Source organism: Zonotrichia leucophrys, chromosome 3 (genome assembly GCF_028769735.1).
Source record: "Zonotrichia leucophrys gambelii isolate GWCS_2022_RI chromosome 3, RI_Zleu_2.0, whole genome shotgun sequence".
In the NCBI taxonomy this organism is placed as follows: Eukaryota; Metazoa; Chordata; class Aves; order Passeriformes; family Passerellidae; genus Zonotrichia; species Zonotrichia leucophrys.
Genome location: NC_088172.1, coordinates 63,040,942 through 63,053,124, shown reverse-complemented (window position 1 = coordinate 63,053,124; position 12,183 = coordinate 63,040,942). Strand labels below are relative to the sequence as shown.

The 12,183-nt window shown below is 39.2% G+C and overlaps 1 protein-coding gene across 3 annotated transcripts in view; it reads right to left on the bottom strand.

Annotated features, from left to right (window-relative positions):
• The window catches only part of PCNX2 (pecanex 2), a 151,605-nt gene that overhangs the window by 97,313 nt on the left and 42,109 nt on the right, over window positions 1-12,183 (bottom strand). For all 3 annotated transcript variants that reach the window (XM_064708512.1, XM_064708513.1, XM_064708514.1), the window contains exons 13-15: window positions 7,819-7,990; window positions 2,757-2,867; window positions 2,072-2,163 (exon numbers count right to left, since the gene is read on the bottom strand). In XM_064708512.1, coding sequence (XP_064564582.1) covers window positions 2,072-2,163; window positions 2,757-2,867; window positions 7,819-7,990 — 375 coding nt within the window. The remainder of the gene's footprint in view (window positions 1-2,071; window positions 2,164-2,756; window positions 2,868-7,818; window positions 7,991-12,183) is intronic.

Here is a 12,183-nt window from a genome sequence, read left to right as displayed (position 1 = left end):
AGGTGTTAGCCTGTATAACAGTAATTTAACTCCTGCCTTCCATGCAGCTCTTTTCATTTTTATCATTGTTTCTCATCCCCATTATCCATTTTCTCCTTCTGTCCATCCTTAAGAAAAGCCTCCTTCTCCATCTCAGCTGCCAGTTTCTGAATTGTTAATACAGCCAGAAAACAGCAGTATGGGGACTGGCTACTTTTGCAGGAAACTGCACAAGCAGCAGCTAAACTTTTAGCATCAATCACACAGCGGGGTCAGCTCTGACCAACACAACTGATAAAGTGGGTGAGCCAGGTGACAGGAGATTCCCTGGGAGAACGCCACAGGTTCAAAGACATTGAATTTCAAGTGTCTTAACACAGCAGCTGAGTTGCTGTAATTTATTTTGTAAGGACTCAAGCTGCCAAATGTGTTTAACACATTTTACCTTACTATTGGGAGTGGTCAAGAACACACAGCCAGCATCTGCAGGTAATCATTAAGGCATTACAATTGTCCTTCTTTGATTTAAGGCTTGTATTGAAAATTTCAAGTAAAAAATTATTGAAAGCCACTATAGAAATGGTGATGTTCCTAAAAGAATTCCCTTAAAGGAACACCTGACTGCCCCTCTCATCTGTGTGAATTGCCAGCCTGGGTGCTGGCATGATACAGCCTTGGCAGCTGCAGAAGCTTATATTGGGTTCTCTGTGTGTGCTGTGCATGTGCCACCACAAAGCTTCCTCTGACATGTGCCCACAAGATGCCAAGATCAGCCTGTCAGCCTCAGCACATCCTGCTGCACCCCTGCATGGACACTGACAGCATCCAGCTCTCCATGAAACACTGCCAAAAGGCTGGCCCTTACAGGATAAATTTTCTTACAAGTCTAACATGAAATACTACTGGTCTTGCTGTGTTCACTGGGAATTTTACAGCGGACTTGAAGGCAGCCAAAATTTCATTGCCATTTTTTAAGTATCCCATGCAGAGGACATAGGCACATTAAAATAAAATTTTTAAAAAATTTAAAGCTTTAGATTGAATACTGCCCAAAACTGGGCACCACTGGCAAGGGAACCAGTCCTATATCAGCATAGAAAGCTGTGGCACACCTGCATCCTGAGCACCATACACAACTGACTCTCCACATGTGAAGTTAACAGCAGAGCAAGGGAAGGCACAGAGCAGGGTGAATAACTTGGCTACCTCTGAGAAAGCAGCTGTGTTACAGGGAGACACAAGAAAGGCTGGGACTCTTCAGTTTAAAGCCATGCCTGAGGGGGCTGTATCTGATGCCTGCAAAACTGTCATGGCAGCAGATGAAAGGATTGCAGACCAGGTTTTCCACAAATCCTACAATACAAGGCATCTGGAAAACCTGGTGAAATTAGCAGATCAGCTTAAAACCAATGAAGGACAGCACTGCTTTGCACAGAGTCCAGAATTTCACAGTGAATATCTAGAATTTGCTGGCACAAAGCTGTGGACTCAGAGAGGACCAACACATTCAGGAAGGGACTTGACAAATTCACAGACACCAAATTATAAGCACATCTCCAACATCCCTAGTCTGACAATTGTGGGATATTAGGGAAAAAAGTGGCAAAATCAGTGATCTGGCTAGAATTAAATTCCTAAATTGCATTTCCCTGTGGATGCAGACACATTACTTACTTAGATGGTCCACTGGTTGCTCAACATTTAAGTTCTTAGGCATATTGTCATGAAGCAACAGCAAAAACCTTACGGGGAATTATGAGCAAATTTGGCATGGCTATGCAGGTTAACAGAGACTGCAGCTTTTCAAGTCAAGGCTGCTGTTTATGTTTGCAGAGAAAATTCAGTGGATTATTTCACACTAATACATATAAGAGGCAAATAATCACAGGTGCTAGAGACACATTTACTTAAGAATTTCTGCTACAGTTTTGGTCTATTTCAGTGTAACTAACATGCAGAAACTGAAGCACGGCTTGCAAAGCTTATTTTGGTAAGCAACGACAATGTAGGACCAAACAATACTAGTCTCCCTAGATTACATCAATTTCCAGCTTGAAATTTTGCATTGTTCCAGTGCTGTTTTCTGGCTTACCTTCACTGCACTGAAACAGAAGGCATAGAGGACAATCAGAACAACAAAGCTCCGGGAAATGCTGTACAATGCAGACACGAACCCAGCAGCAGCTGAAATAGAGACATGTGGTAAGTGGGAAGAAAGAGGAACTTTATTTCTGACCCAAACTAAGATGACAGTGTAGATGCATCTCAGTCTTCCCAGCTACTTAAGCTATAATGAAAAACAAAAAACAAAAAAAAAAAAAAACCAAACCACTACCAACAAAAAATCTCGATGCTTCATCTCTCAAGGGCCTTCTTTAATCTCTGACTGAAATAACACAAAAAATTTATCACGCATCAAGATTCTTGTCAATATGCCTTTCTGTGGAAAAATGCAAACTTTTTTTTCTAGATATTAACAAAAAAATAAAGTTAAAGGTTTTCTTTTTTAATAAATATAGTAAAGATTCACATCACATATGGCAGGGAAGAGCTCTTTGATATCAACCATAATTTGCAACCTAGAGTTTCAAAAACCCGTATACAACTTTTCAAAAGCAAAAATAAATCTAATCAAGTGGGCCTTATAACTATTCACCCCACTGTTAGATGAATTGTATTAGCTGTTTGAACTTTAAAATGCACTGTGCTATGTAACATGCAATAATATATTCTAGTTTTAGGTTGTAAGCCCAGAAAGATGGCAGATGGCTACTTACCAGAACCACCAAAAAGCAACATATCTATTTGTTCCAAAAGATATATGCAGAAGGTATTGATCTGAGGGAAAAGTCCAAGAAGAGAAATTGCAGGAAAGCAATATAAAAACACTAAGGAAAAAAAAAAAAAAAAGAAGTATTTTAGAACACAGCCATACATCCAATGTATGGAAAATAAAGAAATATGCATGACAGCAGAATAAGAAATTGTTGCAATAAATTCTGAAGATTATTCAAGTGAGCATACCTTAACCTTACCAGCAATGATTACACTTTCCTCCTCATGTATTCAAAATAAATAATGCCATTTTACACATAAGAAACTAAAACTCAGAGTTAACCTTAAGATTGATTTTGGATAAAAACAGTGGCAGAAAAAAGAGCATTGCATAGCCTCCTTACTGTTTCTCAAATACTTTCAAGCTTAATATTTGTTCCTTTCAAAGTAGAGAAATTTTAATTTGCAGACTTTAGAACTTCTTCCTTGAATCTGAGATAGCTCAAAAACAGCTACAGCAATTCAATAAAAACATACAAAAAATAAATTAATGGCTAAGATCTGAAATATCTTGGCTATCACAGTATTCTTCCTCTCCCAGCAATCAAGAGCAGACACTTATAGCAGCCCCTAAAAGTGGGAGAAACCTATAGTGAAGCTTCCTCCAGTATTCCACCTGCTTCCAGCAGAATGGATTTTAGCTTCACAGTAGTGAAAAAACATTAAAAACAGGAAAGAAACTCAGGGGTAACATCTAATCTTATAGCTTTATATACTCTCTTTCTGAACAGAAATGCTAATTTTAATGCTACTTTTAATGGCAAGGAAAAGCAGGAGTCATAATTCAGGTGATCATGCTGGTAGTCTTAAGTCTGGCTTACTTCCAGCAGTCCTCCCCATTAATTCACTCTCAGCTCCACCATAGAAAATGCTAAGCAAGGCTGCTTAGCAATGCATCTAAACAGATACGTGACCCCAGTGTAAATGTTCAAGAATACACACACATAATCACATTAATCAACGTTTCTCATATTGTTAATCATATTCTTACAGCTTCATTGTACTAGTACCACAATGCTCTGCATGGCAGAGAGTGTGTCAGCCACTCTTCCTTGTAAACAAGTCTGTCTTTGTTACTTTAGATCCTAGGAAGACTGCAGTTTCCTCCTATGCATTCTCATAAAAAGCAAATTAAACAAAGCACTAGTATTATTAGACTTATTCCCCATTCCTCCAGTCAGATTTTTGAGAAGGGAACAAAAGGATTTGTGTTCTTTGCTGAATGCTAATTTCACATCTGCCAGCTCATCTTACTAGGGCATCTTGCACTAAAAGGAAACTACACACCAAGTTTGATCTGACAGCTTTTATCTTCACCATATTATACACTGCTGCTACCTAATACTGTAAATCTTGCTGAGAAAGCCCAACACAGGAGAGACAAAGACATGTTCAAGTGCTAAATACAGACAGCACTCATTTCAGTATACTTGGATTCACAATGCACCTTCAGCACTACTTCCCACTACTGGCACGCATCATCCATCAGTAAGAAAATGAGGAAATGCTGTTTTCTCAGTGTTTTACATAAAAACGCCAATATTAAATTATTCTTCTTCTATTACTCTGCACATTTTTAGATATTCTACCAAGTCATGCAAAGCCAAGGAAGGACCACTCTTGAAGACAGGCAATGGCACAAAAGAAAACTGCTCAGCAGGCCATGTGGACCCAAAAACACACTACTGAAAATGTTTTAACTATCCCCAAAACACATTGCTGAAACTCTCAGGAGATATTGTTCCTTGGCAAAGGACCTGAGAACTGCCAGAACTCATACTACAGACTTACAGCCCAAATGACTGCCTCTGCTGCAGCAACCTCAGAAAAAGTGGAATAAGAGCAATGGAAGGAAGGATGAGATTAAAGAGTTGACAGTACACCAAGATATACAGAGCCAAATGTAAACAAGGAGGGAAAAGTTAGTTGACTATAAAACTGTCCTCACCTCACCCACTCTCTATTAATACCTTGAACAACTCTAGCAACTTCTTTAGCTAAGGCAGCTTAGTTTATCTCATCTTGCACCAAGGAGCACACAGGACAGAAAAATAAACGGTTTTCACCTACAAAAAGATTGCACTTAGAAGCAGCAGATTCCCTTTTGGGAAGCAGACAATAAAAGTAAATGATTAATCCTTTGGAATTGCATTATGAATTCCAGAAAGAATTTCTTTAAGCATCACACATTTTCATAGAGACTCACAACCCCCTTAAAAAGCTGGACCACTAAGAGATCATTGTGCAAGCTGCTGCTTTTAACACTGCAGTTTTCCTCTAAACAAGCACATATCACATAATGAGAATGAGGGAAATAATGAGTGAGAGGGAAACACAAATTATGACTTTGGAAAAATTGTGTCTTTGGAGCAATGCAGAACAGCAACATCACATTGCAAACATTTTAGACATTTAGAAAAAAGATTATTTAAAATATATATATATATATCTGAGTAGTAGAACATCGGTTTTTTCACAAGGAAAAATAAAAGGCATTCTTTCAGTGAGAAATAGTCTTTCTTTTCTCCCCCTCTTGAACATGGGAGAGCATAACATCCACAGGCTTTCTTCCCTTCCTTAAAAGGAGCAGGCAGAGGACTCACTATCAAAAAATTATGCCACCTCCTGATTCTTAAGTCTTCTGAGATGTCTGTGAAATAGTTTCATTTACCTGTTGAATGTTTAAATCGTTTCATCACAAGAACTATCATATATAAAATGCACAACTACTTTTGTCACTAACCACACCTGTAGGTCCCAGTGACTGAGGTTGGTTGTCTGTGCCCTTACTTGCACTTCATATGTTAAGCTAGCAAAAATGTTAACTGAAATAAGGAATTCAAGATGAAAACCACAGTCAGAATTAAAGTAATGAGCCTCCAACTAATAGAAATTTAAATCAATAGCAGAATCATCACCAATTTAAAATAAAACAGAAGCAGATCATAAGCAGACTGAAAATAAATGAACGTGTTAAAAACCATGTTTCATAAGTAATTAGGTTACACATCTAACAAATCTGCAATTATTTCTTTTATGACCTTGCTTCAAGACTTTTATCAGAATATGATATGCAGCATCACACTAGCTCTTTGGTACATTCTATGATTTACATGGCTTTTGCTTTCTACCATAATAAGCACCTGAAATAAAAGGCTTTTCCTTTCCTTGGTACTTAAAACACAGAGTCAAAAGTTCTTTGATTTCCAAACATATCAACTCCAAATACCACAATAAATTCTTATTAAAATATAAACTAAAGAGTCACCTTATGATGATAGAACAATGAAAATATATAAAAAATACCAACAAATAGGCAGAACTACAAGACAGCAGTAAGACTTTATTGGTATTCGGAGTCACCAACTTCCCTCATTATTTTATAGCCCAAACAAAATACTTCTATACCTTCATTACCTAAGAGAATCTACACTAAAAGTGCAGCAAGATGCCATAGGATGCCAACTGCCATGGCTTACAGAGGTCACTGCACTGTGAATAATTGCAAGGATTCACAGCAGCCGAAAGTTAGGGCTCCCATAGAGACAAAGCAAGGAATAGCCAAAGCACAGCACCAAGACACCATGGCAAAACAAGAACAGGAACAAGCAAAGGGAAAGGGTTTCTTCTCTCTTTCTCATTTAACACATGCCAGCTGGGGAGATGAGCCTGTATTTCCTCTCTCCCCCACCCCCTCCTGCTTCAAGAACATGCTCTGCCATCTCTTTTGAGACCAGCCAAAATTAACACATTTATAACCACACTTTGTTTTCTTATGCTGGTTGCTATAGTTTTTCATTTATCTCTATCCCAAGTGTCATCTAGAATTCTTGTTGAATTATTTATCAGCATTTTTACTGCTCACCTTTGACAGACAGAGAAAATAAGATGTAAGGAGAAACTTAAATGAGACCAAAGGAAAGTAATGAAAGAAGCTAATTAAAATAAGTGAGATGCATGCAGCTCTTCACATTCCCCTGTTTCTGGTGAGAAGAACTGGGAGCCATAGTACCCTTGTTAAGGACCAGGAGGCTTTCCTAAAAATAGTATGCCTTTCAGGCAGTAAGTCTGACCTGAGTATGGCAAAAAGCAAGTACAACAGTCACAGGTGAACAAAGACCTCAAAGGTTACACACTATATCACAAAAATGGTTTTCTTCTGCTACAGTATGGTCTCCTGGTTCTAAATCCACAAACCACCAGGCCATCTTTGGTACACTACAACACAGCTTTCTGGGAAATTCTCATAACTTTTACAGTAAACCTCACATGCCCTACTTTGTCCCTTAACAGTGTTGCACTATACATGGGAGTGCAGTCCAGCACTTGTATCTGTGGCTCAGCTGGTGGAACATCACAGTTATAGACTGTAAGTGTGGTGTGCAACAGGAAGAAGTATCCTGACAGAATAGGGTAATGTCAGCTGTGGCCACTCCAAATCAGTGCCAAGGGATCACCATATCTGTCTTGGGGCAATATCTGAATGTCCTCAGCAACCTCAGAACATGATTCTAGAAGGAAACAGGTTGAAAGAGCTACTGCAGAGTGGCTGCTCCACACTAACTGGTCATATGGACAGTATGACTGAACTAAACCAAGATAAAGCACTTCCTTGGTGATTAGAAGATTAATGTCCATCTGAGGAATTGGCATGGATTAGCTTCCAGGCTTTAAATTTAAAACTCAAGTTATTCTGCAGCAACTGCTCCACACAGACAAGCCATTACACAGATGAACAGCATTTCACAGATGATGATTTTTGCTAATAACATCAGCGACTTTTAGTTTTCTATGGAGACATTTCTATGAGCCTCATTTCATTAAGAACTCCTTTTACATGAGGGAAGGTTGCCAGCTGCCCCTGCCTCATCTTAAGTCATTCCAAATGTTTCTATCAATTTGATTTCAGGTTGTGCCTCATAACTTGCATTTGATTGTCAGCATGGGAAAACAAAGATGCACACTTAATTCCTTTTTGCAGTCCTAGGAAAAACATTGACTCACCTATTACATGGTCTCTGGCTGACTGGAGAGACCTGGGTGAGAAGAGCTTCAGGCCATACATTGTATAAACAGGAGGATTTGTGTCTTTAGATCCAGCATCTAGCAGCAAAATAAGGCCACACAATATACAAAAATATACAGGTCTGCTGTAGATTATGATTTTATTGTGTCCCTGGAAGAAAAACCAAAATGTTAGACTTTTACATTCATTCTTCTACTGCATGCACTGCATCAACTTGGAGAGAGGGTCAGGAGTCAGACAAAATATTTTAATGACTTATACATAATAATTTAGTAATAAAAATGTGACAAAGTATTTAATCTTCTTCCAGAGCAAACTTTCAAAAGACACAATAAGCAGGTAAGACTGACTCCAGCAACCATTTATGCTTTTGAAAAACTTACCCTTCTAGACATTTCAAAACTTACTAATTCCAGGAGTTGCCATTTTTTATGGGGAAAGAAACCTCAATCCGTCTGCATCTTTCTTCTCAGTAGAAAAAGAATTTTTCTCTGTATTTCTTTTACTTCAATGAACATCTGCTTCAGGTGGTTTGACTTTTTTTTCTTACTTTATGAAATTTAAAATTAATTTAATTTTTAATTGACTCTGGGAATAAAAACTATAATAGAGCATATGCCTGGTACAGTGCGAGGCATGGGGATGGATTTTTCTTCATGAATTTAATTTTTTTGTTTCTTTGAACCACTTGACAGCAAATCAGCATGCCTTCTGAAAGGGGTGACACTCATCAGCAGTTTCTGGTCTGCTTCTTATGAAGCATTTTGAAATTACGATCCAAAGGAAATAGGATGTGGAAGGAACCTTGTCTGATGCCTTTCATACAAATCCCTCACACAACTGATTCCCACTAATCCTACAAAACACTTGTGGGGCTGCAGGCCAGGAAACCCAACAGACACTTAAGAAAAACCTCAATAGCTCTCCTGGTAGCAAGCTTAAGGGTAACTAAGACATTTTAAACACTCATGAGTCAAAAGTTTCCTAGAGTGTGAAAAGCCAGAATCAAAGTGACAAGAATCCAAGTCTGACTCGCTTAAAGCTGCCATGCAACTGTTCTTATTTGAAAAATGTAATTTAAGTGAGTATAATAAAAGATCATGTCTTTTTTTGAGTCTACTTACTGACTTGAAACTGTGGCTGAGTTTGTTTGGCTGCCAGCCAAGCTTGCATGTTAGATTGCTATTAACTGATCTGTACTCTCTTTTGGGATCAATCAGTTAACAAGGTGGCAGATTACAGGGAACTGGTGGGCTCACATCGTGCCTCACATCCATGGAATATGAATCAATTCAGGGACATAAATCCTGGCTCTTTAATCAATTTCAATTTTACTACTTCTTTTTTTTTTACTTTTTAATAGGACACATGTCCACAAAACAATCAGTGGAGAATTATAAAGATAATGATAAGACTTTAAAAAAGAAAAATAATTTAAGTGATTACTTTCTGGCCCTTTATAAACTTCAGTTCATTTATGTAAAATATGAGCTTGCCTTAGGAAAAGAGACCAATAAATATGCACCTAAACAATTGCTTTATATTTTATATGCTGACATTCACTCTAGGCTGTTTTATGGTGATTACACTCTGTTACATTCCTGTCTTACTTCTTGACCTGGCTTCTTGATGGAAACCAGTTTTATCTTTGCACAGTGATTATTTGAAGGCAGCTGGGTAAGACAGAGTTGATGACTACAAGCCCAGAGGTTTAACTCCACACACCTTGCAGTCACATGCAGAACACTGACATACTCAATTGGGATTACAGTGCATATTTAACCCTTACTTCTAAAGAAGTCTGTGGTGCAAAGGGTGGGCAGAGCTCAGAGTTGCACTGAAAGGGACCACATCTGGCAGGACCCATCAGCAGTGAAGTTCTTCAGGGCTGAGTTCTTGCACCATTTATCAAGTTTGCCAAAGATACCAACCCCAGAGGCGCTGCTGACTCTGTTGAGGGTCAGGCAGCTTTGCAGAGGGAACTAGAGACACCGGAATGCTGGGCAGTGATTAATGAGATGCAATGCTAGGTCCTGCTCCTAGGATGAAGTAATGCTGGGCACAAGTGGAAATTGTGAGATGAGTGGCTGGAAAGCAGCCCTGCAGAAAGGGGCCAGGGGGTGCTGCTCACCAGCAGGTTCAGTGTGAGTCTGCTGTGAGTGCCACCAGGGAAAAGTGCATCTGGAATGCATCAAACACAGCCACATGAGCTGGTCTAGAGATGATTATCCTGCTGTAGTCAGCACTGGTGCAGCCCCACCTTGAGTGCTGTGTGTTTTGGGCCTCACCATTCAAAAAGGGCGTGAAGGTCCCTGAAGGCATCCAGAGGAGGGCAACAAAACTGGTGAAATCATTGGAAGGAGTGTCCTGTAAGGAGCAGTTAAGGATTTTGGGCTTGGGTAGTTTGGAGAGGACAAGGCTGAGGAGCAACTTCATTGCTCCCTACAGGCTCCTGAGGAGAGGAAGTGGAGAAGGTGATGCTGGCTCCTGTCCCATCCAGTGACAGGATATGTGGGAATGGCTCTAAGCTGCATCAGGCAGGAGTATTCCTTTTGAAAAGGTGCCAAACACAGGAACAGGCTTCCTAGGGAGGTGGTTGATGCCCCAAGCCTGTCAGTGTTTAGAGGAAGCATTTGGACAATGCTCTAACAACTTGTTCTGACTTTTGGTCAGCCCTGAAGTGGTCAGGCAGTGGCACTGGATGATCACTGTAGGTCACTTCTATCTTAGTTAGAATAGAACAGACTGATACAAACACTCTTACCATGCTAAGTATAGTAATGCCATTTATGATTAAGGAAGCAGATTCCAGAGGCTTTCTGAAAGCTACAAAATGTGAACAAATACTACCTTCCCTGTTTTTCAGGTGGTGGTGGTGGGTAATGAGACAGAATCCTGAAATCTTTCTAGAACCTTATCAACAGAAGCAAAGCAATGCAGCAGTCAGAAGGGCAGGGCCTGCACAGCTCCTGCACTACTTGGGCTGTGCTCAAGCTGAAGGAGCTTCCTAGAGCACAGCAAATACTCCAGTCCCCACATCTGGGGAACATGCAACACAACACAAGAAAGAGGAACTCCTGCAAGTGTTAATGAGGTATTTCACTGTCACTTACATGCTTCATGTGAGGGGCATTATTTGGGACAGGACTGGTTTGAGGGCAACAGTTGACACCTTCTGGGAAAGAGAAGATCACTTCCCAAAAGTCACAGCCAGGGAATAGACATGAAACTTAATTTTTTAAGGTTTTAAAAAGAAACAAACAGAAAAATAGGAGCAAAGCTCTCCTGTACCTGCCACTGACAGACAAAGCTAAGCAGCCCTTCATCAAAATGGGCAGCACAACTTGTTTAACAAGCTCTTTTAGATATTAAGGGTTCATTTTGTTTTACTAAGCAAGTTCACCAGATTTTGACACGCAAAACTGATTTAATCTTGGTGAAATGATTCCACTCTGCATTCTTGTTTAGAAAAATTTAAATAATGAAGCAGAATTCCTTTTATATTTTACATCTCATTTGTTAAACAATAATTTTTTTTTTCTTCACTGATAAAAATGTCAGTGAAAGCTTTTCCCTTCCCACAGTCTGCTAAAAAAGTCACTTTTTTCATGTCCATGTTTCTCATTAATATGTTTCAGATACACATTCACATCTTACCAACTTAGCAGTGATGCATTTCATATTTCTAAAACAATGTTAAGACTTTCAACAAGGAGTATTTTCACAAACACTTCAATTTACTACAACAGTAGTTTTGACTGCAAAGCATTTTGATAGAAAAATTTTAGAAATATCTAATAGATTTTTTTTGTTTGTGGGTGCACATATGTAAAAGGAGAAAACAAAAGGCTTTTTTATAGAAAGAAGTGTGCATGTGCTCAGTTCTACAGAAAAGCTTACAGGGACAAATTACAAATACTTCATAAGTGCCTTATGGGATTTGGGAAACTGCCTGTGGTAGCTACACAACTGAGTTAGCTATCTGCTCTGGGACATAACAGGACTGAGACAATGAATATATGTAAGAGATTCCCTAAATCTTATTAAGAGCATGACTGCAATCTTTCAAGCTCAAATACCTTTGTAAGCCCAAGCTAGATGCTGAGCTTTGCAGGTGTCTTATGAGGTGCTTAGAGACAAGCTCTCCTGATCCTTCTATAGAGCCATTTACTAAATGTAAAACCTTGCCTAAGGTTTTACTAAAATCTTTGAGTGCACATGACAAGGATCTCTTGGATCTCTGAATTTTAATACCCTGCAGACAGCAGCAGGTTGCTTGTATCAGGTCACTAACAGCAAAATATAACACACTTCGGAATGGACTTGATTTTCTTCTCTCCGCC